The sequence below is a fragment of the Salvelinus alpinus genome, chromosome 4 (assembly GCF_045679555.1).
Source record: "Salvelinus alpinus chromosome 4, SLU_Salpinus.1, whole genome shotgun sequence".
In the NCBI taxonomy this organism is placed as follows: domain Eukaryota; kingdom Metazoa; phylum Chordata; class Actinopteri; order Salmoniformes; family Salmonidae; genus Salvelinus; species Salvelinus alpinus.
The window spans coordinates 84,637,752-84,665,646 of record NC_092089.1 but is presented as its reverse complement, the minus strand read 5'-3'; the positions used below and the strand labels follow the sequence as shown (position 1 = coordinate 84,665,646).

The 27,895-nt window shown below is 43.0% G+C and overlaps 2 protein-coding genes across 5 annotated transcripts; one reads left to right on the top strand and one right to left on the bottom strand.

The window, feature by feature from the left end:
• Positions 1-3,427: 3,427 nt before the first annotated feature.
• On the top strand, positions 3,428-7,216 carry LOC139574596 (phospholipase A and acyltransferase 4-like). Its single transcript, XM_071399329.1, has 6 exons — positions 3,428-3,641; positions 3,977-4,051; positions 4,319-4,427; positions 4,586-4,722; positions 5,000-5,131; positions 5,349-7,216. Exons 2-6 carry the CDS (start codon positions 4,037-4,039, stop codon positions 5,478-5,480), a joined length of 525 nt encoding a protein of 174 aa, XP_071255430.1. The 5' UTR covers positions 3,428-3,641; positions 3,977-4,036; the 3' UTR covers positions 5,481-7,216.
• A 2,109-nt stretch (positions 7,217-9,325) lies between these two features.
• Positions 9,326-27,216, bottom strand: scyl1 (SCY1-like, kinase-like 1). 4 transcript variants are annotated; one of them, XM_071399324.1, is made up of 18 exons: positions 26,971-27,216; positions 25,467-25,607; positions 24,997-25,119; positions 22,621-22,841; positions 22,154-22,244; positions 21,839-21,994; positions 21,515-21,673; positions 17,091-17,198; positions 16,862-16,975; positions 16,530-16,685; positions 16,176-16,364; positions 14,073-14,148; positions 13,154-13,360; positions 12,806-12,951; positions 10,951-11,046; positions 10,192-10,497; positions 9,907-9,985; positions 9,326-9,785 (listed from the first exon to the last, which is right to left on the bottom strand). In XM_071399324.1, the coding sequence occupies exons 1-18, from the start codon at positions 27,076-27,078 to the stop codon at positions 9,658-9,660; spliced, it is 2,604 nt and encodes an 867-aa protein (XP_071255425.1). In that variant the 5' UTR covers positions 27,079-27,216; the 3' UTR covers positions 9,326-9,657. The 4 variants fall into 4 exon arrangements, with proteins under 4 accessions (XP_071255425.1, XP_071255427.1, XP_071255428.1 ...); XM_071399326.1 differs by having other exon boundaries at positions 9,326-9,782; XM_071399327.1 differs by having other exon boundaries at positions 10,960-11,046.
• Positions 27,217-27,895: the final 679 nt, after the last annotated feature.

Sequence of the window (27,895 nt, the reverse complement as noted above, 5' to 3'; positions counted from 1 at the left end):
TAGTCGGAAGATGTACAGTGCATTCGAAAAGTATTCAGACCCCTTGACTTAAATTTTTTTTTATTGACATTACAGCCTTATTCTAAAATTGAATAAATTGTTTTTTCCCCCCTCAATCTACACACACTGCCCCATAATGACAAAGCAATAACAGGTTTTTAGACATTTTTGCAAATGTATTTAAAATAAACAACTGAAATATCACGTTTACATAAGTATTCAGACCCTTTACTCAGTACTTTGTTGAAGCACCTTTGGCAGCAATTACATCTTTGAGTCTTCTTTGGTATGACGCTACAAGCTTGGCACACCTGGATTTGGGGAGTTTCTCCCATTCTTCTCTGCAGGCCTTCACAAGCTCTGTCAGGTTGGATGGGGAGCGTCGCTGCACAGCTATATTCAGGTCTCTCTAGAGATGTTTGATCGGGTTCAAGTCCGGGCTCTGGCTGGGCAACTCAAGGACATTTAGAGACTTGACTCCTGTGTTGTCTTGGCTGTGTGCTTAGGGTCGTTGTCCTGTTGTAAGGTGAACCTTCACCCCAGTCTGTGGTCCTGAGCACTCTGTAGCAGATTTTCATCAAGGATCTCTCTGTACTTTGCTCTGTTCATCTTTGCCTCGATCCTGACTAGTCTCCCAGTCCCTGCCATTGAAAAACATTGGTTGACCAACTGAAAGGGAAGATTACCGGTGTTTGTGATACTCGCCGTTTGGTACGTCGGAAACAGGGTGGGGTGAGTGCTGAAACAGAAGTCGTTGTCTGTTTTTTTTAAATGTTGATGTTGAGTCTTTGCCCGACAAAGTGATGTTAGGATATATAAGTTATGGCATACAAGCTTTTGTGCCGAATACATTACGTTGTTACAGGTGTCGAGCCTTTGGGAAAGTAGCTGTATGTGTTAATTTTAGGGGTGCCCAGGGGCTGGGGATCAAAAATGTCCCGTGTGAGAGAAGCAGGTTGAGGTTTCCAGGGTTAGAGTAGTGAGAAAGTTGTCATATGCTGAGGCAGTGAAGAAAGTAAAGGAAGATGGGTCAAAGAGGAGAGATCCTGAGAGGAGTGGTGTGAGTAGTAGATCTGTACCAGTACAGAGGGATAGGCCAACAAATTATATAAACTCAGCAAAAAAAGAAACGTCCTCTCACTGTCAAGTGCGTTTATTTTCAGCAAATGTATGTGTAAATATTTGTATGAACATAAGATTCAACAACTGAGACATAAACAAGTTCCACAGACATGTGACTAACAGAAATTGAATAATGTGTCCCTGAATAAAGGGGGGGTCAAAATCAAAAGTAACTGTCAGTAGCTGGTGTGGCCACCAGCTGCATCTGTACAGCACTTTGAGATATCAGCTGATGTAAGAAGGGCTATATAAATAAATTTGATTTGATTAAGTACTGCAGTGCATCTCCTCCTCATGGACTGCACCAGATTTGACAGTTATTGCCTTGAGATGTTACCCCACTCTTCCACCAAGGCACCTGCAAGTGCCTGGACATTTCTGGTGGAATGGCCCTAGCCCTAGCCCTCACCCTCCGATCCAACAGGTCCCAGACGTGCTCAATGGGATTGAGATCCGGGCTCTTCACTGGCCATGGCCTGGACATTCCTGTCTTGCAGGAAATCACGCACAGAACGAGCAGTATGGCTGGTGGCATTGTCATGCTGGAGGGTCATGTCAGGATTAGCCTGCAGGAAGGGTACCACATGAGGGAGGAGGATGTCTTCCCTGTAACGCACAGCGTTGAGATTGCCTGCAATGACAACAAGCTCAGTCCGTTGATGCTGTGACACACCGCCCCAGACCATGACGGACCCTCCACCTCCAAATCGATCACGCTCCAGAGTACAGGCCTCGGTGTAACGCTCATTCCTTCGACGATAAACGCGAATCCGACCATCACCCCTAGTGAGACAAAACCGCGACTCGTCAGTGAAGAGCACTTTTTGCCAGTCCTGTCTGGTCCAGCGATGGTGGGTTTTTGCCCATAGGCAATGTTGTTGCCAGTGATGTCTGGTGAGAACCTGCCTTACAACAGGCCTACAAGCCTTCAGTCCAGCCTCGCTCAGCCTATTGCGGACAGTCTGAGCACTGATGGAGGGATTGTGCGTTCCTGGTGTAACTCGGGCAGTTGTTGCTGCCATCCTGTACCTGTCCCGCAGGTGTGATGTTCGGATGTACCGATCCTGTGTAGGTGTTGTTACACGTGGTCTGCCACTGCGAGGACGATCAGCTGTCCGTCCTGCCTCCATGTAGCGTTGTCTTAGGCGTCTCACAGTATGGACATTGCAATTTATTGCCCTGGCCACATCTGCAGTCCTCATGCTTCCTTGCAGCCCTCATGCCTCCTTGCAGCATGCCTAAGGCACGTTCACGCAGATGAGCAGGGACCCTGGGCATCTTTCTTTTGGTGTTTTTCAGAGTCAGTAGAAAGGCCTCTTTTGTGTCCTACGTTTTCATAACCGTGACCCTAATTGCCTACCGTCTGTAAGCTGTTAGTGTCTTAACGACCGTTCCACTGGTGCATGTTCATTAATTGTTTATGGTTCATTGAACAAGCATGGGAAACAGTGTTTAAACCCTTTACAATGAAGATCTTTGAAGTTATTTTGATTTTTACCAATTATCTTTGAAAGACAGGGTCCTGAAAAAGGGACGTTTATGTTTCAGTAAGATTGGATTTTTAGAATTTATAGCAATGGTTGTCAACTGTACTGCAGGGATGGAACGTAAGTCACAAAAAATGTAGGTTGTGGTGGCAGCTGCAGAGAGGTATTTGGGTGTGTGAGACTTGACGTCAGCATACCACCCTGCATCCCCACTGCTGGCTTGCTTCTGAAGCTAAACAGGGTTGTTCTTGGTCGGTCCCTAGATGGGAGACCAGATGCTGCTGGAAGTGGTGTTGGAGGGCCAGTAGGAGGCACTCTTTCCTCTGGTTTAAAAAAATATCCCAATACCCCAGGGCAGTGATTGCCCTGTGTAGGGTGCTGTCTTTCGGCTGGGACGTTAAACGGGTGTCCTGACTCTCTGGGGTCACAAAATATCCTATGGCACTTATCGTAAGAGTAGAGGTGTGAACCCTGGTGTCCTGGCTAAATACCTATCTGGCACGCATACCATCATGGTCATCTAATCATCCCCAGTTTACAATTGGTTCATTCATCCCCCCTCCTATCTCCTGTAACTATGCCCCAAGTTCTTACTGTAAATGAGAATGTGTTCTCAGTCAACTTACCTGGTAAAATAACTGTTAAATAAATAAATCAGGAGTTACAGGGTGTGTTAAGTGGTGGTGTCCCGTCCTTTCAAGTTGTTGACCTGAGGAAGGTCTAAATAGATTTAAATTGTGAGTGTAGTGTTAGATGGTAGGGTAATTGTTTGTTTATTTATTTATTTATTTAAGCAAAGTATAAGGGAGTTGTACTCCAGTCTAGTAGGTGGCGGTAATGAAACATTTATTGGATGCCAACCGCCGTTAAACCTCATCGAAGAAGAAGTTAAACCTCATCGAGGAAGAAGTTAAACCACATCGAGGAAGAAGTTAAACCTCATCGAGGAAGAAAAAGAAGTTGACGTCTGATTTTTACTTCTGTGTTCTAAGTGAAAGTAAGCAACATCGAGGCCACGACACCGAACTTACTGTAAGTTATAAGAATTTAAATGTATTTAAATTAGTATCTGGACAGAAATACGTGTGTGAGGAAGATTACAAATAGCTAGTTAGCTAACTCTGATCGAAAGTCATGCCATGACTTTTGACAGCACGCAAACACTGTCGCTGTTGTGTGCTGTCTGTGGTCAGTTAGCTAGCGATCTATTTCGTTGCATAATTCATGTTTTTATAGACACCAAAACAAAGTGAAATGAGATCAGTGTTCAATTTATTTGCCAATAGTCTGATTAATAATTTGTGAGTTTGTGTTATGAAACAGGCCCCATTTTAAATATAACCCATTGGTTTCGTTTTGACATAAAGGGTTGAGATCGAAGCTCAGTAAAGGGAAATCAAAGCTGTGTAAAGGAAATAACAGTAACCATGGCTCCAACATTGGTAAGTAAAGTCCAGTCCTTATGTTGTGTCCTCTGTCTCTATGTAGTCTTACCTGTTTGTTTGGAACATATTTACATTTTGTTTGTACAATGCATGAGTCATGACTGAAGAACTTTTTATAGTTCCCTGATCTGAGAACTTTCCCTTTGAGAAATGCATACTTGGCACTTTAACAAGATGGTGTCTAGCAACATCCCTGTATGTGCCAATACACAGATTGCTAAATCATTCTTAATGGTTTCATAATTTAAAAAAAATTGTTGACAGTATGATAAGAAGCCGGAGCCAGGGGATCTGATAGAGATATTCAGAGGGAACTACCAGCACTGGGCTTTGTACGTTGGTGACGGTTTTGTTGTTCACCTGGCCCCACCCTGTGAGTAATACTCTTGATATAGTGTACTCAACAATTGATATACTGTAGATATAGAGTACATACAACTCAACTCAACTTTGACACTGATGATGTCTTGTCTGTGCACCCCCTCCCTTGGAACTTTCCCTCTCCCTCACCCATGTCTCTTTGCTCCCCAGCCGAGGGACCTGGGGCCAGGGCCAACAGCATGATGTCTGTGCTCAGTGACACGGCTAAGGTGAAGAAGGAAGAGATCTGGGACGTGGTGGGGCATGATCAGTGGTGTGTAAACAACCAGCTGGATGAGAAGTACCAGGTCAGTAGCAGTAAGTACAGTAGGGCTGTGTCCCAAATGGCACCCCATGGGCCTCTGGTCAAAAGTAATGAACTATGTAGAGAATAAGGTGCCATGTGGGACACAGCCTGTGTGATCCTGTGTGGCTCAGTTGATAGAGCATGGTGCTTGCAATGCCAGGATAGTGATTTTCATTCCTACTGGGGCCACCCTCATAAAAATGTATGCATGCAAGTTCGCTTAGGATAAAAGCATCTGCTAAATGGCATGTAGGATTATTATTATATTATCATTATAGGTCAGACCCATACGTGAGATACTGAGGGAAGCCCAGGCCTATGTGGACCAGGAGATGCCCTACTGTGTCTTCAGGGGGAACTGTGAGCACTTTGTCACAGATCTGAGATATGGGAAGGCTGAGTCTCGACAGGTAGGTACAGTGGACTGGTGCTCAACGCTAGTTGTACTGTGCTCAGCGTAGAGTAATTTTGTGAGTCGTAATAACATTCTCAACTTAGTCAAGACACACGTGAGTGTAGAGTAACTGGTGTACTTGTTATACATTCAAAGCATCTATGCTGTAATACTGTTTCTGAATCAGTCATTCATTCAATTCATTCAAATTAATGTTAGTCTTTTTTGCCCAGGTTCGTCAGGCTGTGGAAACTGTGGGAATGGCTGCAATGGTGGGCTTCGGAGTCCTTGCTGTTGCAGGTATCGCAGCGGCCATCTTTGGAGGTGGAAGCAAGAAGAAGAATGAAGAAGAAGAATATAAGTGACCAACTGTATAATAGCTTCCTGAGCAGCCAGTCACCAATAAGCCTAATAGATTAATTATTTAACTCCAGTACTGCCATCGTCACTTGTATAATTCTGGGGATTTCAGAAGGAAGGGTTGAGTATTTCCATAATATTTTTTTTTTTACAGTTACACAGACATGAATTGAAAGCACAAAGGAAAGGAGGAAAAGTGTCTGTTATAATTCCAAGGTGTACAGCCTTGGCGGGGCCATAACCTTGCAGGCTGCTAGACTAAGCTAGCTATTTTTTATTGTCAGTTACTTATAAGCAGTGATGGAAAAAGTACACAGTTGTCATACTTGAGTAAAAGTAAAGATAACATAATAGAAAATTACTCAAGTAAAAGTGAGTCACCCACTAAAATAATACTTTAGTAAAAGTTTTGAAGTATTTGGCTTTAAATATACTGAAGTATAAAAAGTAAATGTCATGGCTAAAATGTACTTAAGTATCAAAAGTAAAAGTATAAATTATTTCAAATTCCTTATATTAAGGAAACCGGACGGCATCATTTTCTTGTTTTTTAATTTTCGGATATCCATGGGTACGCTCCAACACTCAGACATAATTTACAAACGAAGCATGTGTTTAGTGAGTCAACCAGATCAGAGGCAGTAGGGATGTTCTCTTGATAAGTGTGAATAAGACAGTTTTCTTGTGCTGCTAAGCATTCAAAATGTAATGAGTACTTTTGGGTGTCAGGGAAAATGTATGGAGTAAAAAGTACATAATTTTCTTTAGGAATAGTGAAGTAAAAGTTGTCAAATATAAATAGTGAAGTACAGATATCCTAAAAAACGACTTAAGTAGTACTTTCAAGTATTTTTACTTAGCTTATAAGCAGTGGTGTAAAGTACCTATGAAGTTTCCCAACTATATAGTTTTAACATATTTATGTAGACTCTTTATAATGGGATAAAATGGTATTCCACTGAAGTTCTAATATTTCTATCATGAAGAAAATTGTCTATAGGACCCAGGGCTCTCGAGTGGCACAGCTGTCCAAGGCACCGCATCTCAGTGCTAAAGACATCACACTTTTTACTTTTTAGTCTTTTTACTCCTGGTTCGATTCCAGGCTGTATTACAACCGGTGCACAATTGGCCCAGCGTCGTTAGGGTTTGGCCAAATAAGAATTTGTTCTTAACTGACTAGCCTCGTTAAATAAAAAAAATAAAAGGATCCACAGAACTACTCCTGGTTAGGGTTGAAGTGGATACATCTAATGCTGCTTATATCGCTTTGTAATGACTGACAGCGTTATGAACAGGTGCATCAAAGCTGTGACCGAGAGACTGAAAAACAGCTTCTATCTCAAGTCCATCAGACTGTTAAATAGCCATCAGTAGCACCTTAGAGACTGCTTCCCAAAATACATAGACTTGATATCACTGGAAACTTTAATAATGGAACACTCATCACTTTAATTATGTTTTCATATTTTGCATTACTTATCTCATATGTATATTCTACTGTATCTTAGTCTATTCCGCTCCGACATTGCTCGTCCAAATATTTATATATTCTTTACTTTGGATTTGTGTCCATTGTGTGTATTGTTGTGAAATTGTTAGATATTACTGCACTGTTGTAGCTAGAAACAAACATTTTGCTACACTTGCAATAACATCTGCTAAACATGTGTATGTGACCAATAAAATAATTTGATTTGAACAAAATCATACTTTAAATAAAAAAATTGGATTGAAAAGATTTGAAATCTTAACTGGTGTTTGATCTTTAAAAACATGAGTTTGAAGAGTTTGTTTATTAAATATATTGATAAACTGAACCTTATTAGCATTTTTGCTTAGTCGATTAAGTCTTGACATCCTCTTTGATATAAATTTTGATAGGTTTGGTTTTTGAGCTTTAACTATTATTAATCATTAGTTATAAAAGAGACATGAGGGGTGCCGTAATGAAGCGTGGGAGGGGCTGAGTGAAGGGAACACAGTCACGTGGCAGTACTGATAAGGGGAGGAACCGTTTAAGGCCCAGATCACTCAGCTCCTTGCCTAGAAATAATGATGCAATGTTTGGCGATAACGAGGAGACGACCCAAAGTGGGGTAGTAATAACTTGGTTTAAAGCTTTCATAGTGTCCATTGAGTTTGTACTCTGAAAATTAGAAGCTAACAGTTTGTACATGTTTTTATAAACATTGTTTGGTCTCTAATAGGTTTGGAGTCTACTTAACTTATACTTGTCTTAGTAAACAAAAGAAACACCTCTGTTGGCACACTGCAAGTCCCACAAGGAACTTCAGTGGATTTGGATGTTGACTCTTGGCAGAAGTAGAAATTGTTCTGAATATCTTTGTAAAACAGTGCACACCCTTTCACATAAATCACACACTGTGTATTTTATTGTCATGGTTTTGTTTTGGAATTGTTCACATGGTACACAAGGTTCCGCCTTTATAAAACAATGCATCTGATTTTACTGTCTTCCTCTCCCATATGGACTTCCCTCCCTCCCCACCCACAACATATTTAAACATCACAGCTCATCTGACCACATAACACCAGTAAATAGTGCTGCCATCAAACAAAGGCACAAACAGAACCTTCCCTTGACCCACCCAACTCTAACAAGATAGGTGATGGCCAGAATTATCTTGCACTTTATGATTTGATATTAAATAGCTCAGTGACTCCATAAATATATAGGAGGAATCTACAGGTAAAATTGCATGATAACACTGTCCATGTTCAATAGTTTGGCTTCAAGTCAGTCAACCCACCACCACTAATAATAATAACTGATTGGCTCAGAGGGGATATAGCCTGGTCTATATTATTCATCTGCGTACAGTGACGTACAGTTCATCAACAGAGACCAGGGCCACATTCAGTAGGCAAACGTTGAAGATAGAAATATCATGAATAGACCTGACATGATTCCTTATTCTATGCAAGAGGCATGTTTGTTCTACATAACATATTTCTGTTTCACAACGTTGTGCCTTGCTGAACGTGTCCCAGCATTACCCTTCAGGGAAGTACCATATGTCTTTTGGTAGGTAAGTCCCATATACAGACCATGCATGAAGACTATCAGTCTTATTTCTGCAATGACAGCTCATATAAAACATTCATAACCCATTTATGTGTATATGTCAAATATACATTCAGCATATACACACACTTGATATATTTTTTTAGAGACTATTTGACTTGAGCACGTTTGAATCTGTTTATAATTGTATAATTAGCCTAACAGTAGTAATTATCGTGTTATGGGTCAGTTGGAATGCTTGATGTGCATTGTATTTGGGCACAGGTAAAGTACAAAGGCTGAGTACCAGAATGATCCCATGAGAGTTGAATAGGAACCATGTGTCTGGGGTTACAGCTGATGGATCCTAATAACTGTTCTACAGCACTGTCTAATATCCATAGTTTTATATCATTAAATACTCTTATTATGAATATATAGATCTTTTATATTCTTAGAGAATGAAAGTATTGTTAAGTTTCAGCTCTTTGTGCATGAGAAGTGTATTTATCTAGTGGAGGGCAGTCGACTGTAGGAATGTGTACTCCCAATAACTAAGGCACGGAGGAACAGGAAGGTTCCGGACTCAGGCTGGGACACGAGAACACCAAGAGGAGGAACAGACTCAGTTCCTGTCCAGCAACAGAGACTGATTATTTATCTTAGAAATACAAGGAGGTGACTCCGCCTAGTCGGAAGGTATAAATATACAGTATGTCCGTGTGTGACCTCTAGGTGTGCTGTGCAGCTGCAACACCCACTGTGGTGAATAAATCTAGCTCGAGTTTTTCTCAGAGTATGTCTGGATTATTGTACCAGAAATTACAACATTGATATCATTTATTTATAAAATCATGTTCAGATTTTTTTGTCACAGTCCTTTTCAGACAAATACACTTCTTTACAACGTAAATATGTAATGTTTAAACTCCAGAAGATTCTGGATGAGTCGTGTCTCAGCCTCTTATCTCTTTCTCAAACAACGAGCAGCTTGCACTGACTGTCGTCAAGTTCACAGTGTCTCTTGTTCTTTTGATTATGGAATGTTGATCCTTCCATACAGTCCAGCCTCTCTGTGGGAGTCAGGGAAAAGTTATCACAGCACACGGTCTGCTTTGCTTCCCGTCTTCCACCAGCCCTCCTTTTCCTTCCAGTCAGTCCAGTTTCCGAGCGCCCAGTTTGAGAGGACCCTTAGCTGCCTTGCGTTCTGCCCGTTTGGCCTCCAGTTCTTTCCTCCTCTCCTCACGTTTATTCTTGGCCAGCTCTGCCTTGCTTAGGCCTGCTTAGGAAATAGAGACAGACGTCTGTTATCGTGATGAATAGCATCTTGTTAAATGACTCCCTGGTTTCAGATCATTGAGAGAAATAATGAAGTAGAGACGTTAGAGCAGGTTGAGACTCACCTGGACTTCCGTCCACAGACTCCCAGCTCTCCTCGGCTCCCCAGTCTCCAGCAGGCTCTGCACTCCAGCCGTCACCAACCTAGCATGAACCAGAAAACACACGCAGAATGCACACGCATTAAAACACACACCGTGATGTCCTTCCATTTCCACATCAAAACCATTCCACACTTAGCATCAACACCAAACTTTTCCATTTTGACAAACCTGCTTGTCAGTTCTTCAAAACACAAAGCCTACTCCTGTCAAAGTATTTTATTTATAAAGCCCCCCTCAACTCCTCACCGTAGCAGTGGGGGTGGGCGTTGCTCTCTGAGACACATTGGCGAGGAAGTCAGTCTGCGTGTCTCCCTTAATGTCCCAGTCATACTCGCTGGCTAACCGAACCCCCTCCGGCAAAGCAGCACTCTTAGTGGCTGGCGCAGTCCTACCCTCCTCCTCCCAGTCATTGCCCCACCCATCCTCTCCCGGTGAACTCTGACCCTGGCTGTCAGCCTCCTTCTCATTGGACCAACTGTCGTCGGCATCCCAACCCGAGCTGCTCCAATCAGAGCTCTGCTTTTTTACTGCCTCAGAGGAGGCTAGAGACACCTGGATGGAGACGGAGACAGCAATGAATGAAGTTTCAGCACTCAAATGGTTTTAGATCATGGACCACTGTTCAGTAGGTTGGAACTTTCAACACTTTGCAGATGAATATGTAAATACATTCCTGTCATTTAGCAGACACACTTAGCCAGAGAGAATACAGTTTGTGCAATCATCTTAAGATACCTAGGTGAGAACCACACATCACAGTAAGTGCATTTCTCCTCAAAAAGTGTGAGTGGTAGTTACTTTACAGTGCTATTATCTTTTACTCTGCCTTCAAACACTCTGCCTTCAAACACTCTGCCTTCAAACACTCTGCCTTCAAACACTCTGCCTTCAAACACTCTGCCTTCAAACACTCTGCCTTCAAACACTCTGCCTTCAAACACTCTGCCTTCAAACACTCTGCCTTCAAACACTCTGCCTTCAAACACTCTGCCTTCAAACACGTACTCCTCTTACACTGGCCTTCTTTTTGACTGATGACATTCCTGACCAATCAGAGGAGTTCCAGTCATCTGGGTCTGCTGCCTGTACCTTCTCTGGGTCCTGGAGGTGGGGAAAGAAAGAAAGGGAGAGAGTGAGTGATCAATTATGTCATTAATCTCTGTCTTTCACTCAAACAGAACACTATTTCCATGTTTCCCATGTTCCGTGACAGTTGACGTCCCACGGTCCCAACTGTCAAATCCCATCCATGTCAATTACAGTTGAAGTCGGAAGTTTACATACACCTTAGCCAAATACATTTAAACTCAGTTTTTCACAATTCCTGATATTTAATCCAAGTAAACATTCCCTGTCTTAAGTCAGTTAGGATCCCCACTTTATTTTAAGAATGTGAAATGTCAGAATAATAGTAGAGAGAATGATTTATTTCAGCTTTTATTTCTTTTGTCACATTCCCAGCGGGTCAGAAGTTTACACTCTCTCAATTAGTAGTTGGTAGCATTGCCTTTAAATTGTTTAACTTGGGTCAAACATTTCAGGTAGCCTTCCACAAGCTTCCCATAATAGGTTGGGTGAATTTTGGCCCATTCCTCCTGACAGAGCTGGTGTAACTGAGTCAGGTTTGTAGGCCTCCTTGCTAGCACATGCTTTTTCAGTTCTGCCCACACATTTTCCATGGTATTGAGGTCAGGGATTTATGATGGCCACTCCAATACCTTGACTTTGTTGTCCTAAGCCATTTTGCCACAACTTTGGAAGTATGCCTGGGGTCATTGTCCATTTGCAACCAAGCTTTAACTTCCTGACTGATGTCTTGAGATGTTGCTTCAATATATCTACATAATTTCCCATCCTCATGATGCCATCTATTTTGTGAAGTGCACCAGACCCTCCTGCAGCAAAGCACCCCCACAGCATGATGCTAACACCCCCGTGCTTGACGGTTGGGATGGTGTTCTTCGGCTTGCAAGCCTCCCCCTTTTTCCTCCAAACATAACGATGGTCATTATGGCCAAACAATTCTATTTTTGTTTCATCAGACCAGAGGCCATTTCTCAAAAAAGTACAATCTTTGTCCCCATGTGCAGTTGCAAACCGTAGTCTGGCTTTTTTATGACGGTTTTGGAAAAGTGGCTTCTTCCTTGCTGAGCGGCCTTTCAGGTTATGTGTATATAGGACTCGTTTTACTTTTACTATAGATATTTTGTACCTGTTCCCTCCAGCATTGTTCTGGGATTGATTTGCACTTTTCGCACCAAAGTATGTTCATCTCTAGGAGACAGAACGCGTCTCCTTCCTGAGCGGTATGACGGCTACATGGTCCCATGGTTCTTATACTTGCGTACTATTGTTTGTACAGATGAACGTGGTACCTTCAGGAGTTTGGAAATTGCTCCCAAGGATGAACCAAACTTGTGGAGGTCTACAATTGTTTTTCTGAGGTCTTGGCTGATTTATTTTGATTTTCTCATGATGTCAAGCAAAGAGGCACTGCGTTTGAAGGTAGGCCTTGAAATACATCCACAGGTACACCTCCAATTGACTCAAATGATGTCAACTAGCCTATCAGAAGCTTCTAAAGCCATGACATCATTTTCTGGATTTTCCCAAGCTGTTTAAAGGCACAGTCAACTTAGTGTAACTTCTGACCCACTGGAATTGTGATACAGTCAATTATAAGTGAAATAATCTGTCTGTAAACAATTGTTGGAAAAATTACTTGTGTCATGCACAAAGTAGATGTCCTAACCGACTTGCCAAAACTATAGTTTGTTAACAAGAAATTTGTGGAGTGGTTGAAAAACTAGTTTTAATGACTCCAATCTAAGTGTATGTAAATTTCCGACTTCAACTGTACCTCTAAACTTCCCCAGTCCTCGTCATCCCAACGGTCTCCAATTGGCTCCTCGTCCTTCTCTGTCACCTTAGGGGAGTCTGATTGGATAGCAAGGCCAGAAGCAAAGGGTAGAGTCATGGAGGCCGGTGGTGGTTTAACTTCAGAGCCTGGAGGAAGGAGAGATGGAGGGATGAAGAGAACGGTGAGGTGAAAAGGTGAATGTAAGTTGTGGACTGATGGGTACAGCTTTGCCAGCTCTTCCTATGTTTCTGTGGGGGATGCCACCCTAATGTACACAATGACCTAAACAGAAACATATCTAAGATCTGAGTGATTTAGAGGTATCATGTTCATAACTCAGTTCCTTACCCACGGGTACCCCATCTGTCACAGGGTTCCCGGTGCGAGGAGAGGCCGTACCAGCAGCAACAGGGTTTTTGTCGGCCGGGCCGCCCACCTCTGCCCCCGGGCCGGTCCGGATGAGCTTGGAGGTCAGAGAGGACACCCCCGTCACTGCCCAGCCTGCCCAACTGGCTGCTGCCCCCGCCGGCTGGGCTGATGACATCACATCCTTTTCTAGGGTGAAAGGGAGATAAATAATATTAGACACTCAAAGGCTGTACTCAGATTCCTAACAAGCATAGCGCAATGACTGCAAGTCTTCAGGTACAGCTAGCGCTAGTTAGTTTCATGAGTAAATGCTATCTAACAAACTGCAAAAATCACTGAAGCTGTAGACTCATATCTCCCTCACTAGCTTTAAGCACCAGCTGTCAGAGCAGCTCACAGATCACTGTACCTAGCCCATCTGTAAATAGCCCATCCAACTACCTCATCCCCATACTGTTATTTATTTTGCTCCTTTGCACCCCAGTATCTCTACTTGCACACTCATCTTCTGCACATCTATCACTCCAGTGTTTAATTGCTATATTGTAAATATTTCGCCACTATGGCCTATTAATTGCCTTACCTCCCTTATCCTACCTCATTTGCACACACTGTATATAGACTTTTTCTATTGTGTTATTGACTGTACGTTTGTTTATTCCATGTGTAACTCTTTGTTGTTGTTTGTGTCGCACTGCTTTGCTTTATCTTGGCCAGGTCGCAGTTGTAAATGAGAACCTGTTCTCAACTAGCCTATCTGGTAAAATAAAGGTGAAATAAAATTACAATTAAATACTGAACACAAAAAAATAACAAAAAATGCAGATGCAGATAAAGGACTTCATTGCCAAAATCCCACAGTATCCCTTTAATGTGAGAACAGTGCTTGTTTACAGACCTATTTCAGCCAGCTTGGTTGGATCTTCAGAAACAGTTTCCAGCTTTGTCAGGAAACTCTTGATGGCTTTAAATGCCTGAGGGAGGAAGGACAGAAAAAAAATAAGTTTCATCCAATTGGCGACAGATTTTCATGCAAATATTCTAAAATATGCATAAATAAAATACGCAGATTTTCCCACCAGAGATGTGCTTCCATCAAATTAACTTGTTGTGGATAAAAGTATGAGTGTGATGATGTAGTGCACATAAAAATGACCATGTACCAAATAAAAAAATACAAGTTAAATGGGTTTCCATTGCCTTTTCAACTCTACTGATGGTTTTGTCACCAGAAATGTTGTGTTATATAGTGAATGTACCCACTCTGGTATTGGCATGTGCGCTAACGAACAGCTGGCAGATCCAGTGCAGGTATAGCCTACATGATGAGAGTCTTATGGACTACAGAACGAGATTATTTTTATTAGTCAAACAGCAGTCAAGCATAGATGATCATGTTACCAGAATACAACCCTGGATATCTATCAGAAAGAAGCTTCCACTGCATCGCAGTGCTAGCTGCGCCACCAAAGTCTCTGGGTTCGCGCCCAGGCTCTGTCGCAGCCGGCCGCGACCGGGAGGTCCGTGGGGCGACGCACAATTGGCCTAGCGTCGTCCAGGTTAGGGAGGGTTTGGCCGGTAGGGATATCCTTGTCTCATCGCGCTCCAGCGACTCCTGTGGCGGGCCGGGCGCAGTGCGCGCTAAACCAAGGGGGCCAGGTGCACGGTGTTTCCTCTGACACATTGGTGCGGCTGGCTTCCGGGTTGGAGGCGCGCTGTGTTAAGAAGCAGTGCGGCTTGGTTGGGTTGTGCTTCGGAGGACGCATGGCTTTCGACCTTCGTCTCTCCCGAGCCCGTACAGGAGTTGTAGCGATGAGACACGATAGTAATTACTAGCGATTGGATACCACGAAAATTGGGGAGAAAAGGGGAGAAAATTTTTTTTTAAAGAAAGAAGCTTCAATGATCATGTCACCAGAATACAACCCTGGATATTTATCAGAAAGAAGCATAGATGATCATGTCACCAGAATACAACCCTGGATATTTATCAGAAAGAAGCATAGATGATCATGTCACCAGAATACAACCCTGGATATTTATCAGAAAGAAGCATAGATGATCATGTCACCAGAATACAACCCTGGATATTTATCAGAAAGAAGCTTCAAGCTCATCACCGTGCACTTTCACCACCCTGTGAAGTTCATCACAACTTATTTCATCTGTAACCTAATAAACTTCATGCTTTCCCGAGTCGTAGTGGGAGGAGCATTCAACATGTCATCGCATGACTCGAAGTTTACTTCGATATGGTTATTATATCAATATTTGCACATAAAAGCACCTCCACTGACATTTCTAGCATAATTACATCTTACAGACACAAAAACATCCCACCGTATCGAGTATATATTTTTTTGTCGACATTTGGAAAGTTCACCGCCAAATTTGCAGTTTCCATCAGGCCTGTCGTAACCTTTTCTTTTATACGACGTACTTTACTCGCATAAAAAGGTTGGATGGAAACCTGATTACAGATGGAATGTTGCAATGTGAAATGAGAGTGTAGGGAAAAATAGATTGTCACACACAATTGCAGATGGAATGTTGCAGGGTGAAATCACAGAGTTTCTAAATCCAGAGGCACAACATTGTGAGACTTCTGGGAACGCTTGTGAAAAAGATCAGGCCAAGGTTTGGGGTTTGAGAAGTCAATTTTGTTAATTTTCTCGAAATCTAAAGGCACAACTCTAACCTCGTGAGTGACACGTTTTCATTTTCGTCAAAAACAACAATACCAAAGGAGTGCTTTTGATTTGACGACTTGTACAGGCGCAACTCGGTTCAAGACAACTGTTAAGGAGCTGACGATGTGTTTCTACGCATGAGCTTAGCTAGTCATCGTCGCCATGACATCGCCTACAAGTGTGATCGGGGATTTCTATTGGAGAAGCAGCTTTAGCCTGTCTTTGGTGAAATATTTCTAAACAGAATGTTAAATGTCCCAGTCCTGTGGTTCAATGTGTGAGGGGTGTAAGGTGTTTGTAGTGCTTCTCACCTGATCTCTAACGTTCTTGTCAGGGTCAAAAGTGAGGGTACAGAGCGTTGGCAGTACTCGTGCTGCGCTCTCCGTCACACTGTAATAGTTGTGCGTTGCCGCGAAGCCCAGAACCCCGGCCGCCCGAGAAGCAGGAAACGGGTCCTTAGTGGCCCGAGAGAACGCAGAGATCAACACTCGCTGCCGCGTCTGTGGAGGAAAGGAGAGGGGCATAAATAAGAGGGGCAGGCAGAGGGAGAAGAGGTGGGCAGGCAGAGGGAGGGGAAAAAAGGGGCAGGCAGAGGGAGAGAAGAAAGGGTCAGGCAGAGGGAGGGAGAGAAAAGGGGAGATGGGTAAAGAGAGAGAGTGAGTTACCCCAGCGTTGAGGTAGGGGGCGATCTTTCCCAGGCACACGGTGGTGTTGCAGCGGATTGGTCCCTGCTCGTCTCTCGCCTGCAGTCGTGCAAAGTGCCTCATCAGCTCCTGATTCACATTACTCTCATTCAGTTTGGGGGCCAGCAGCAGCATGGACTGGGAGACAGAGAGAAAGACAGAGGCATAAAAAACACAACAACAGAGCGTTGGGAACACCATTAACCACAGGGAAGGAACCCTGTCAGTTCCACTTGAATGAAGAAGTGAGTGAAGCCATCAGGTCGTGTGAGTATGTTAATCACAGTCTGACAGACTGGGTGAGCCAGTTATACCTTGACAGTCTGTTCTCTGATGGCTGGGTTTGTGTCTGTGAAACCGTGAACAACATGAGGGAAGATCTGCGAGTTCACCGCTGCATCGTTTAGATACTGAATAAACTGCTCCATCTGAAGGAAAGAGAGATGAGGACGGGGTTGGAAAGAGGAATAAAACAAGAGATCTGCAGCAAACACTCATTCTGGTGTAATGGCCGTCTCTGTACTCTGACGTGTGGTACACTACCTGTTGAAGCAGTCGTATCCTCATGGCCCGGTCTGTAGAGGAGAACATCTTTACAATGACAGGAATGATCTTCTGCTGGTACTCCTCCGCAGACAGGAACTTACCCACCTGACAGAGACAGAAAGAACAAGGCGAGATGGAAAAGGGAACCTTCTGCTAAACACCAGTCGGAACGTCAACAGTGAAGAGGCGACTCCAGGATGCTGGCCTTCTAGGCCGATTTCCTCTGTCCAGTCTCAACATCAACAGTGAGGAGGCGACTCCAAGATGCTGGCCTTCTAGGCCGATTTCCTCTGTCCAGTCTCAACATCAACAGTGAAGAGGCGACTCCAGGATGCTGGCCTTCTAGGCCGATTTCCTCTGTCCAGTCTCAACATCAACAGTGAGGAGGCGACTCCAGGATGCTGGCCTTCTAGGCCGATTTCCTCTGTCCAGTGTCTGTGTTCTTTTGCCCATCTTAATCTTTTCTTTTTATTGGCCAGTCTGAGATATGGCTTTTTCTTTGCAACTCTGCCAAGAAGCCCAGCATCCAGGAGTCACCTCTTCACTGTTGACGTTGAGATTGGTGTTTTGCGGGTACTATTTAAGGAAGCTGCCAGTTGAGGACTTGTGAGGCGTCTGTTTCTCAAATTAGACACTAATGTACTTGTCCTCTTGCTCAGTTGTGCACGAGGGCCTCCCACTCCTCTTTCTATTCTGGTTAGAGCCAGTTTGCGCTGTCCTGTGAAGGGTGTAGTACACAGCGTTGTACGAGATCTAAAGTTTCTTGGCAATTTCTTGCATGGAATAATAGACTGATCAGTTTTCAGAAGAAAGTTCTGTTTCTGGCCATTTTGAGCCTGTAATCGAACCCACAAATTCTGATGCTCCAGATACTCAACTAGTCTATAGAAGTTTTATTTCTTTTATTACAGTTTTCAGCTGTGCTAACATAATTGCAAAAGGGTTTTCTAATGATCAATTAGCCTTTTAAAATGATAAACTTGGATTAGCTAACACAACATGCCATTGGAACACAGGAGTGATGGTTGCTGATAATGGGCCTCCGTACACATATGTAGGTAGATATCCAGCTACAATAGTCATTACAACATTAATGTCTACACTATTTCTGATCAATTTGATGTTATTTTAATGGCACAAAAAAAAAAAGTGCTTTTCTTTCAAAAACAAGGAAATTGTAGTGACCCCAAACTTTTGAACGGTAGTGTGTGTGTGTGTGTATACAGTTGAAGTCGGAAGTTTACATACACTTAGCTTGGAGTCATTAAAACTCGTTTTTCAACCACTCCACAGATTTCTTGTTAACAAACTATAGTTTTGGCAAGTCGGTTAGGACATCTACTTTGTGCATGACACAAGTAATTTTTCCAACAATTGTTTACAGACAGATTATTTCACTTATAATTGACTGTATCACAATTCCAGTGGGTCAGAAGTTCACATACATTAAGTTGACTGTGCCTTTAAACAGCTTGATAAAATCCAGAAAACGATTTCATGACTTTAGAAGCTTCTGATAGGCTAGTTGACATCATTTGAGTCAATTGGAGGTGTACCTGTGGATGTATTTCAAGGCCTACCTTCAAGCTCAGTGCCTCTTTGCTTGACATCATGGGAAAATCAAAAGAAATCAGCCAAGACCTCAGAAAAACAATTGTAGACCTCCACAAGTCTGTTTCATCCTTGGGAGCAATTTCCAAACACCTGAAGGTACGACGTTGATCTGTACAAACAATAGTATGCAAGTATAATCACCATGGGACCACGCAGCCATCATACCGCTCAGGAAGGAGATGCGTTCTGTCTCCTGGAGATGAACGTACTTTGGTGCGAAAAGTGCAAATCAATCACAGAACAGCAGCAAAAAGACCTTGTGAAGATGCTGGAGGAAACAGGTACAAAAGTATCTATATCCACAGTAAAACGAGTCCTATATAGACATAACCTGAAAGGCCGCTCAGCAAGGAAGAAGCCACTGCTCCAAAACCGCCATAAAAAAGCCAGACTACGGTTTGTAACTGCACATGGGGACAAAGATTGTACTTTCTTGAGAAATGTCCTCTGGTCTGATGAAACAAAAATAGAACTGTTTGGCCATAATGACCATTGTTATGGTTGGAGGAAAAACGGGGAGGCTTGCAAGCCGAAGAACACCATCCCTACCGTGAAGCACGGGGGTGGCAGCATCATGTTGTGGGGGTGCTTTGCTGCAGGAGGGTCTGGTGCACTCCACAAAATAGATGGCATCATGAGGATGGGAAATTATGTGGATATATTGAAGCAACATCTCAAGACATCAGTCAGGAAGTCAAAGCTTGGTCGCAAATGGGTTTTCCAAATGGACAATGACCCCAGGCATACTTCCAAAGTTGTGGCAAAATGGCTTAGGACAACAAAGTCAAGGTATTGGAGTGGCCATCACGAAGCCCTGACCTCAATCCCATAGAAAAGTTTTGGGCAGAACTGAAAAAGCGTGTGCGAGCAAGGAGGCCTACAAACCTGACTCAGTTACACCAGCTCTGTCAGGAGGAATGGGCCAAAATTCACCCAACCTATTGTGGGAAGCTTGTGGAAGGCTACCCAAAATGTTTGACCCAAGTTAAACCATTTAAAGGTAATGCTACCAAATACTAATAGACCCACTGGGAATGTGATGAAAGAAATAAAAGCTGAAATAAATCATTCTATCTACTATTATTCTGACATTTCACATTCTTAAAATAAAGTGGTGATCCTAACTGACCTAAAACAGGGAATTTTTACTTGGATTAAATGTCAGGAATTGTGAAAAACGGAGTTTAAATCTATTTGGCTAAGGTGTATGTAAACTTCCGACTTCAACTGTATGCGTGTGTGTGTATACACACACACACACACATACATACATATATACACATACACGATGTGTTCTTCAGACATACTACATATTCTATCCATCTACTCTTCATAATGTCTATACATCCCATCATGTGCACAAAAATATAAATGCAACATGTAAAGTGTTGGTCCCGTGTTTCATGAGCTGAAATAAAAGATCCCAGAATCTTTCTATTTGCACAAAAAGCTTATTTCTCTCAAATTTGGTGCACAAATTTGTTTACATCCCCGTTAGAGAACATTTATCCCAAGAAAATTCATCCACCTAAACAGGTGTGGCATTTCCACGAAGCTGATTAAACAGCATGAACATTACAAAGTTGCACCTTGTGCTGGGGGCAATAAAAGACCACTCTAAAATGTGCAGTTTTGTCACACAAAACAATGCCACAGATGTCAAGTTTTGAGGGTGTGTGCAATTGGCATGATGATTGCAGGTATGTCCACCAGAGCTGTTGCCAGAGATTGAATGTTCATTTCTCTTCCATAAGCCAACTCCGTCGTTTTAGAGAATTTGACAGTACGTCCAACTGGCCTCACAATCACAGACCACGTGTAACCACGCCAGCCCAGGACCTCCACATTCCGTTTCTTCACCTGCGGGATCTTCTGAGACCAGCCACCTGGATAGCTGATGAAACTGAGGAGTTTTTCTGTCTGTAATAAAGCCCATTCTGATTGGCTGGGCCTGGCTCCCCAGTGGGTGGGCCTATGCCCTCCGAGGCCCAACCATGGCTGCGCTCCTGCCCAGTCATGTGAAATCCATAGATTAGGGCCTAATGAATTTATTTCAATTGACTGACTTCCTTATATGAACTGTAACTCAGTAAAATCGTGGAAATTGTTGCATGTTGCATTTATATTTTTGAAGCTGATCGTGAGAATGCCAAGAGTGTGCAAAGCTGTCATCAAGGTAGAGGGTGGCTGCTTTGAAGAATCTAAAATATATATTTTGATTTGTTTAACACTTTTTTAGTTACTACATGATTCCATGTGTGTTATTTCATAGTTTTGATGTCTTCATTATTATTCTACAATGTAGAAAATAGTAAAAATAAAGAAAAATCCTTGAATTTGTAGGTGTGTCCAAACTTTTGACTAGTACTATATCTATCTATATACACACACGGACTCCGACATTGCTCGTCCTAATATTTCTTAGTTCCATTCTTTTACTTTATAGATGTGTGAATTGTTAGATATTACACTGCACTGTTGGAGCTAGGAACACAAGCATTTCGCTACACCCACAATAACATCTGCCAAATATGTGTATGCGACCAATAACATTTGATTTGATTTGTAAAAAGGGCTTAATAAAATACATTTGACTGATTGAGGAAGGGCGGGAAATGATTAGTTGCCAAAAGCATGTTTCCCCCTGAAGAAATGGCTTTAACTCAAACCACTTCCAATGATTATGCTTTACATAGATATTACATAGTTTTCCCACTTCTGCATAAAACAGAGGAGCAATTCAATGCCAGGCCGGTGATTCCTTCTCCTATCTGAATCCCTCCTCGCTGCCTCCACAGCACACATACCTTAAACAGAGGTGTGAGGACGACCGCACCAGCGTTGCCAAACTCAAAGGCGGTGAGTAGCTGTGGCAGCACCTTATGCTTACAGAAGTCCTCTGGGAATGAGTCCAGGTTCTCACTCAGGTCCTGAAAAAACTGATGCTTCTCTGCTGGGTCTTTGATCTGGATCACAAAGATATATGTTAGATAGACATAAGATACATAGATATTTCACACTTCACAGAATATTTTTTTATTATCGAAAAGCCAACACATTTCAATGAGATCTGTGTCATCTCTATCGTGTCAAGCTTTTTCTATAGCGGAGATGGAGGTCAGGAATTGTACCTGGATCTCCTCAAGGAAAAGGTTGCTCTCCACTAAGCTGTTGCTAAGGAATCCTCCAGGAGCTCTGCAGTTCTGGAGGAAGCGAGCTGGGTTCGGCCGGGCCCTGGCGTTGGCCCCTACCAACTCACAGTAGTGTGGCACCAACGCTTTAGGGATCTGAGGGACAACATACCATAATACATTTCAAATCACTTCCAATTAATTCATGACCTTTGATATTTTGACAGGATGATATTAGAATCACTTTAGGATTTCCTTAAAATGTGTGATGCTCTGGTAAAATGTTAGAAGGTAAAGGGTGGGGGAGGAGGGTACCTTTCCGAGGGAGCGTAGAGAGGAGGTTCGGGGCATTGGACCATTGAACACTTCCCAGATCAGACAGCCCAGTCGCCACACATCCCCAGCCCTGGAACACAGAGATTTGTTTTTTAAATTTAAGAACAAATTCTTATTTACAATGACGGCCTACCCCGGCCAAACCCAGACAACGCTGGGCCAATTGTGAGCCGCCCTATGGGACTCCCAATCGTGGCTGGATGTGATTCAGCCTGGACTCGAACCAAGGACTGTAGTGTTGCCTCTTGCACTGAGATGCAGTGCCTTAGACCGCTGCGCCACTCGGGAGCCCAAGAGATATACTTCATACTACAAATATTAAGTATCTTCAGAATACATCAAGCATTGAACTAAAACCTTTGTATGTGAGATACCAGCAATACAATTTGCAATAAAATCAGTATTTTACACCCTCTCATTCTTAACTGATTGTCTGTCCGTCTCACCATTTCTCGCCACCATTTGGTGATTCAGGGGGGTCGTATTTGTCCATGTCAGAGTGAACAGATTTAGCGGAGGGTAGTGATGTGGAGGCGTCCTCGTTCTCTGGGGTCATATAGTCCAGACCCCCAATCTTCCATTCTCCGGCTCGGTCCACAAACACAGCCCAGATACCCAGGTTGTTGTGAAGGAGGTGGCAGTCATTCACCAGGAAACTAAGGGCTTTCTACAAGGGGGAAATAGCATGTGTGAGCAATTATTTTATTAATTACTTTCCTGTATTTGATTTACTGTTGATATGGATTGCTATGTAATAAACATTATTTTAGGTATGGGAAGACGTAGACAGATGTATTCCCTTGGTGGGAAGTTAGTCTACAATCATCTGTTGTTACGGAGTACTGATGTTTCTACCTTCGACCTGTTTAACTGCCAGTATCAACTGTCTGCCAGTGTTGAATGTTATGGTCACATTTTGGCTCCATTCTGGGCCTGGGACACACTGATAATACACTGCTCAAAAAAATAAAGGGAACACTTAAACAACACAATGTAACTCCAAGTCAATCACACTTCTGTGAAATCAAACTGTCCACTTAGGAAGCAACACTGATTGACAATAAATTGCACATGCTGTTGTGCAAATGGAATAGACAAAAGGTGGAAATTATAGGCAATTAGCAAGCCACCCCCAATAAAGGAGTGATTCTGCAGGTGGTGACCACAGACCACTTCTCAGTTCCTATACTTCCTGGCTGATGTTTTGGTCACTTTTGAATGCTGGCGGTGCTCTCACTCTAGTGGTAACATGAGACGGAGTCTACAACCCACACAAGTGGCTCAGGTAGTGCAGCTCATCCAGGATGGCACATCAATGCGAGCTGTGGCAAGAAGGTTTGCTGTGTCTGTCAGCGTAGTGTCCAGAGCATGGAGGCGCTACCAGGAGACAGGCCAGTACATCAGGAGACGTGGAGGAGGCCGTAGGAGGGCAACAATCCAGCAGCAGGACCGCTACCTCCGCCTTTGTGCAAGGAGTAGCACTGCCAGAGCCCTGCAAAATGACCTCCAGCAGGCCACAAATGTGCATGTGTCTGCTCAAACAGTCAGAAACAGACTCCATGAGGGTGGTTGAGGGCCCGACGTCCACAGGTGGAGGTTGTGCTTACAGCCCAACACCGTGCAGGACGTTTGGCATTTGCCAGAGAACACCAATATTGGCAAATTCGCCACTGGCGCCCTGTGCTCTTCACAGATGAAAGCAGGTTCACACTGAGCACATGAGCACATGTGACAGACGTGACAGAGTCTGGAGACGCCGTGGAGAACGTTCTGCTGCCTGCAACATCCTCCAGCATGACCGGTTTGGCGGTGGGTCAGTCATGGTGTGGGGTGGCATTTCTTTGTGGGGCCGCACAGCCCTCCATGTGCTCGCCAGAGGTAGCCTGACTGCCATTAGGTACCGAGATGAGATCCTCAGAGCCCTTGTGAGACCATATGCTGACACATGCACATTTGTGGCCTGCTGGAGGTCATTTTGCAGGGCTCTGGCAGTGCTACTCCTTGCACAAAGGCGGAGGTAGCGGTCCTGCTGCTGGATTGTTGCCCTCCTACAGCCTCCTCCACGTCTCCTGATGTACTGGCCTGTCTCCTGGTAGCGCCTCCATGCTCTGGACACTACGCTGACAGACACAGCAAACCTTCTTGCCACAGCTCGCATTGATGTGCCATCCTGGATGAGCTGCACTACCTGAGCCACTTGTGTGGGTTGTAGACTCCGTCTCATGTTACCACTAGAGTGAGAGCACCGCCAGCATTCAAAAGTGACCAAAACATCAGCCAGGAAGCATAGGAACTGAGAAGTGGTCTGTGGTCACCACCTGCAGAATCACTCCTTTATTGGGGGTGGCTTGCTAATTGCCTATACTTTCCACCTTTTGTCTATTCCATTTGCACAACAGCATGTGCAATTTATTGTCAATCTGTGTTGCTTCCTAAGTCGACAGTTTGATTTCACAGAAGTGTGATTGACTTGGAGTTACATTGTGTTGTTTAAGTGTTCCCTTTATTTTTTTGAGGAGTGTATATCTGTGAGACTGTGTTATTCTGTAGCAGCTGATGTTGTGACTTCCTATGAGCCTTTCAGGCTGGTGTTTAGAGAACATTCAGTACTGTTTGATTAACATAGAAAAGGGCCTTCTCAGAGAAGATGGAGAGTCACCTTTCCATTGAGAAAGAGATTGAAAGAGAGAAAGAGAGAGACAGAGGAAGGGAGAAGGATAATGGAGTAGAGGTGGAAGAGGATTGATAAAGGACAAGCAGAACTCAACATACAGAAACACATGAGGAAATCAGAGCACTCATCTCCCCTCCAGTGTACTGACCACAATCTGATGAAGGCCCCAGGACATCTCCAGCTCCCCAGAGCCCCCCCGGTCTGACTGGGCCTTCAGGTGGGCTGCCAGGGGGGTGACCTGCTCTGTGACCAGGTACAGGCTCTTCTCCGTCTGCAACGCACCAGAAAGAGACAACATTAATGCATTCATGACTTGGTTAAAATGTGCATTACAGTCTTTTAATTATTTTTCTATTATATGGTGAGTACACCAACGACTAGCACACTAGCTACTGTTTCTCTATAGAACTGGTAAACAGGGGAACTAACTGATTCAGTCAATACTCACCACAGCCTGCATGAAAAACAATGAAAATAAAAACAGATACAAAAGAATGCGACAATGGTGACAGAAAAAGAGTTATAAAATACTGAAACCTGTTGTTTGCCTTTTAAATATCAACTATATTGTGATGTTACACTATATGCATGTGGTGAAACACACCGACAGACACACACCTCCAATCCATCTACGTAGGCCAGGATGTTGGGATGTCGAAGGGTCTTCATGCGTTTGAACGCTGCCTTTGCTAGCTGGGTCTGTTCCTCTGTCCCCGTTGACACCTCGTACACGAACACTGATACTGGCTCCCCACCTATCTGAAGAGAGAGATGTCAAAATGTGACAATGTCATGTTTCATCATTGGTATGAGGAGAGATGTTATTGTGGTTTAGTTGAGATGAAGTTACAGTCTCCATGGTGAGGCCAAAGGCCTCAACCACACTCACAGGAGAGGTGGTGTTTGGTTCTGTACCTTGCAATAAGTGTTGTTGTCATGTCACCACACAATTTGTCTCAGTCTAGTAGCTATTTCAGGTGAAACACATAACGACACCTAGCCAAGTCTGCCATCAAAAGTTATACCATTGCATTCCCATGGTTTTGAACAATAAGTAAAGGAAACAATGCAACCTTTGATGAGGAATGAAGTAGATAACGTTAGCATCTAGTTAGTTAGCTACCAGTCAAAACAAGACTGACACTGCAAACATCCTTATTCGTCATGATATCAGTGGTGGAAAGAGTACCCTATTGTCATACTTGAGTAAAAGTAAAGATAATTTAATAGAAAATGACTCAGGTAAAAGTGAAAATCACCCAGTAAAATATTACTTGAGTAAAAGTCTAAAAGTATTTGGTTTTAAAATATACTTAAATATACTTAAGTATCAAAAGTAAATGTAATGTAAATGTCAAAAATCATGTCAAATTCCTTATATTAAGCAAACCAGACGTCACCATTTTCTTGTTTTTGTATTTATTTATGGATAGTCAGGGACACACTCAGACATAATTTACAAACGTTTAATGAATCCCCCAGATCAGTTGCAGTAGGGATGTTCTCTTGATATGTGCGTGAATGGACCATTTTCCTGTCCTGCTAAAGCATTCAAAATGTAACGAGTACTTTTGGGTGTCAGGGAAAATGTATGGAGTAAAAAGTATATTATTTCCTTTAGGAATGTAGAAGTAAACGTTAAAGTTGTCAAAAATATAAAATCAAAAAACTACTTAAGTAACGCTAGTACTTGAAATTATTTTTTACACCACTCCATGAAATTAGTTGGTCGAAATACATTTCGCATGTAACTAACGTTAACTAGCTGACGTTGTTAGCTCGTTAGGCAGTGACTGGCTAGCCAACGTTAGATAGTTAGTGGAGATCGACGTATTCTCATACGTGGCCCTGCATAAACAAAACCTACTAGTTAGGTAGTATCTATATTAGCCTAGCAGTAACGTTAGCTAACAGTGCTGTTTTAGCTTCTGTAGGCGATAAATATCCTGACAATGTTATATATATATATATATCGTGATAATCATGTATGGAAATTACATTCAATTTCATCCCAAAAATAACTAGCTAGCGAGACCTTGACTTGTATCAGCTTACCGCTACCTAACTAACAAGACATAATTATTCTTTTAAAATATATTTCTGCCCCCACAATTTGATTTACCTTTCGTTTGCCCCGGTGTAGTATCCATATTCCGGACGTTTCTTGAGTTTCCGGTAAAATGTCATAATTAAAGTCCTTGACTGGATCCCGAGCGAAAAAGGACCACATCTCTGATTTCTTCCAGCCTACATCAAGTAAACAACAGCTATGGCGAACCGCAGCCTGCTAGCTAGCAAGCTGGCCACTCCAGAGAAAGCAGATCCTTCCTTTACGTCCCACACCTTGGGGAAAGCAGAGTGAGCGGTGGGTGACTCAAATGTTGACTTCTTTCTTCCAGAATTAATATTTTAATACCGATAAATAAATGATATTTGCCTCTGTGGTCATGGGAACATTGACCCTGTCGTTTTACGTTCTAGACCGATTTACAGCAGTGAGGAAGAGAAGCCCAACTCGGTGGGAAATATGTCTCCAACCAATAGGTTGCGTTGTTTCGACTACCAGGCAACATGTTTTGTATGGAGGTCAATGTCGAATTTGGTCAACCTCAGAACATGAATGGCTTATTTGCTACGTGAGGTTTATTTGATCGAATATAAGTTTCGTAATGTTTAAGTTGTTACGAGTGTAATGATAAATGTAGGACACGTGACATTCCGTCAACTATGAGAAAAAACACTCAGTTGTCTCGGATGGCTATGGATATTCATCAAATGGGCTAGTAGCATAGCATCGCTGCACCCTATTGAATACAGGCGGTTGACGTCAACACAGAATATTCAAAAAATAATTACAATATGTATGCACCAATACAACGAAAGGTTACTAGCTCCCAAATTGTGGGGTGGGCCCCCCAAAACAAAACAAAAAACTCTTGAAAGTTGTAATAGACTGCACAAGGTGCAATTTCAAAATTGGGAAGTCCATCAGTTCTTGTCATGTTAGTCATTGCGTACCTTCGAGAGCTATGTATAACTTTCAGAAC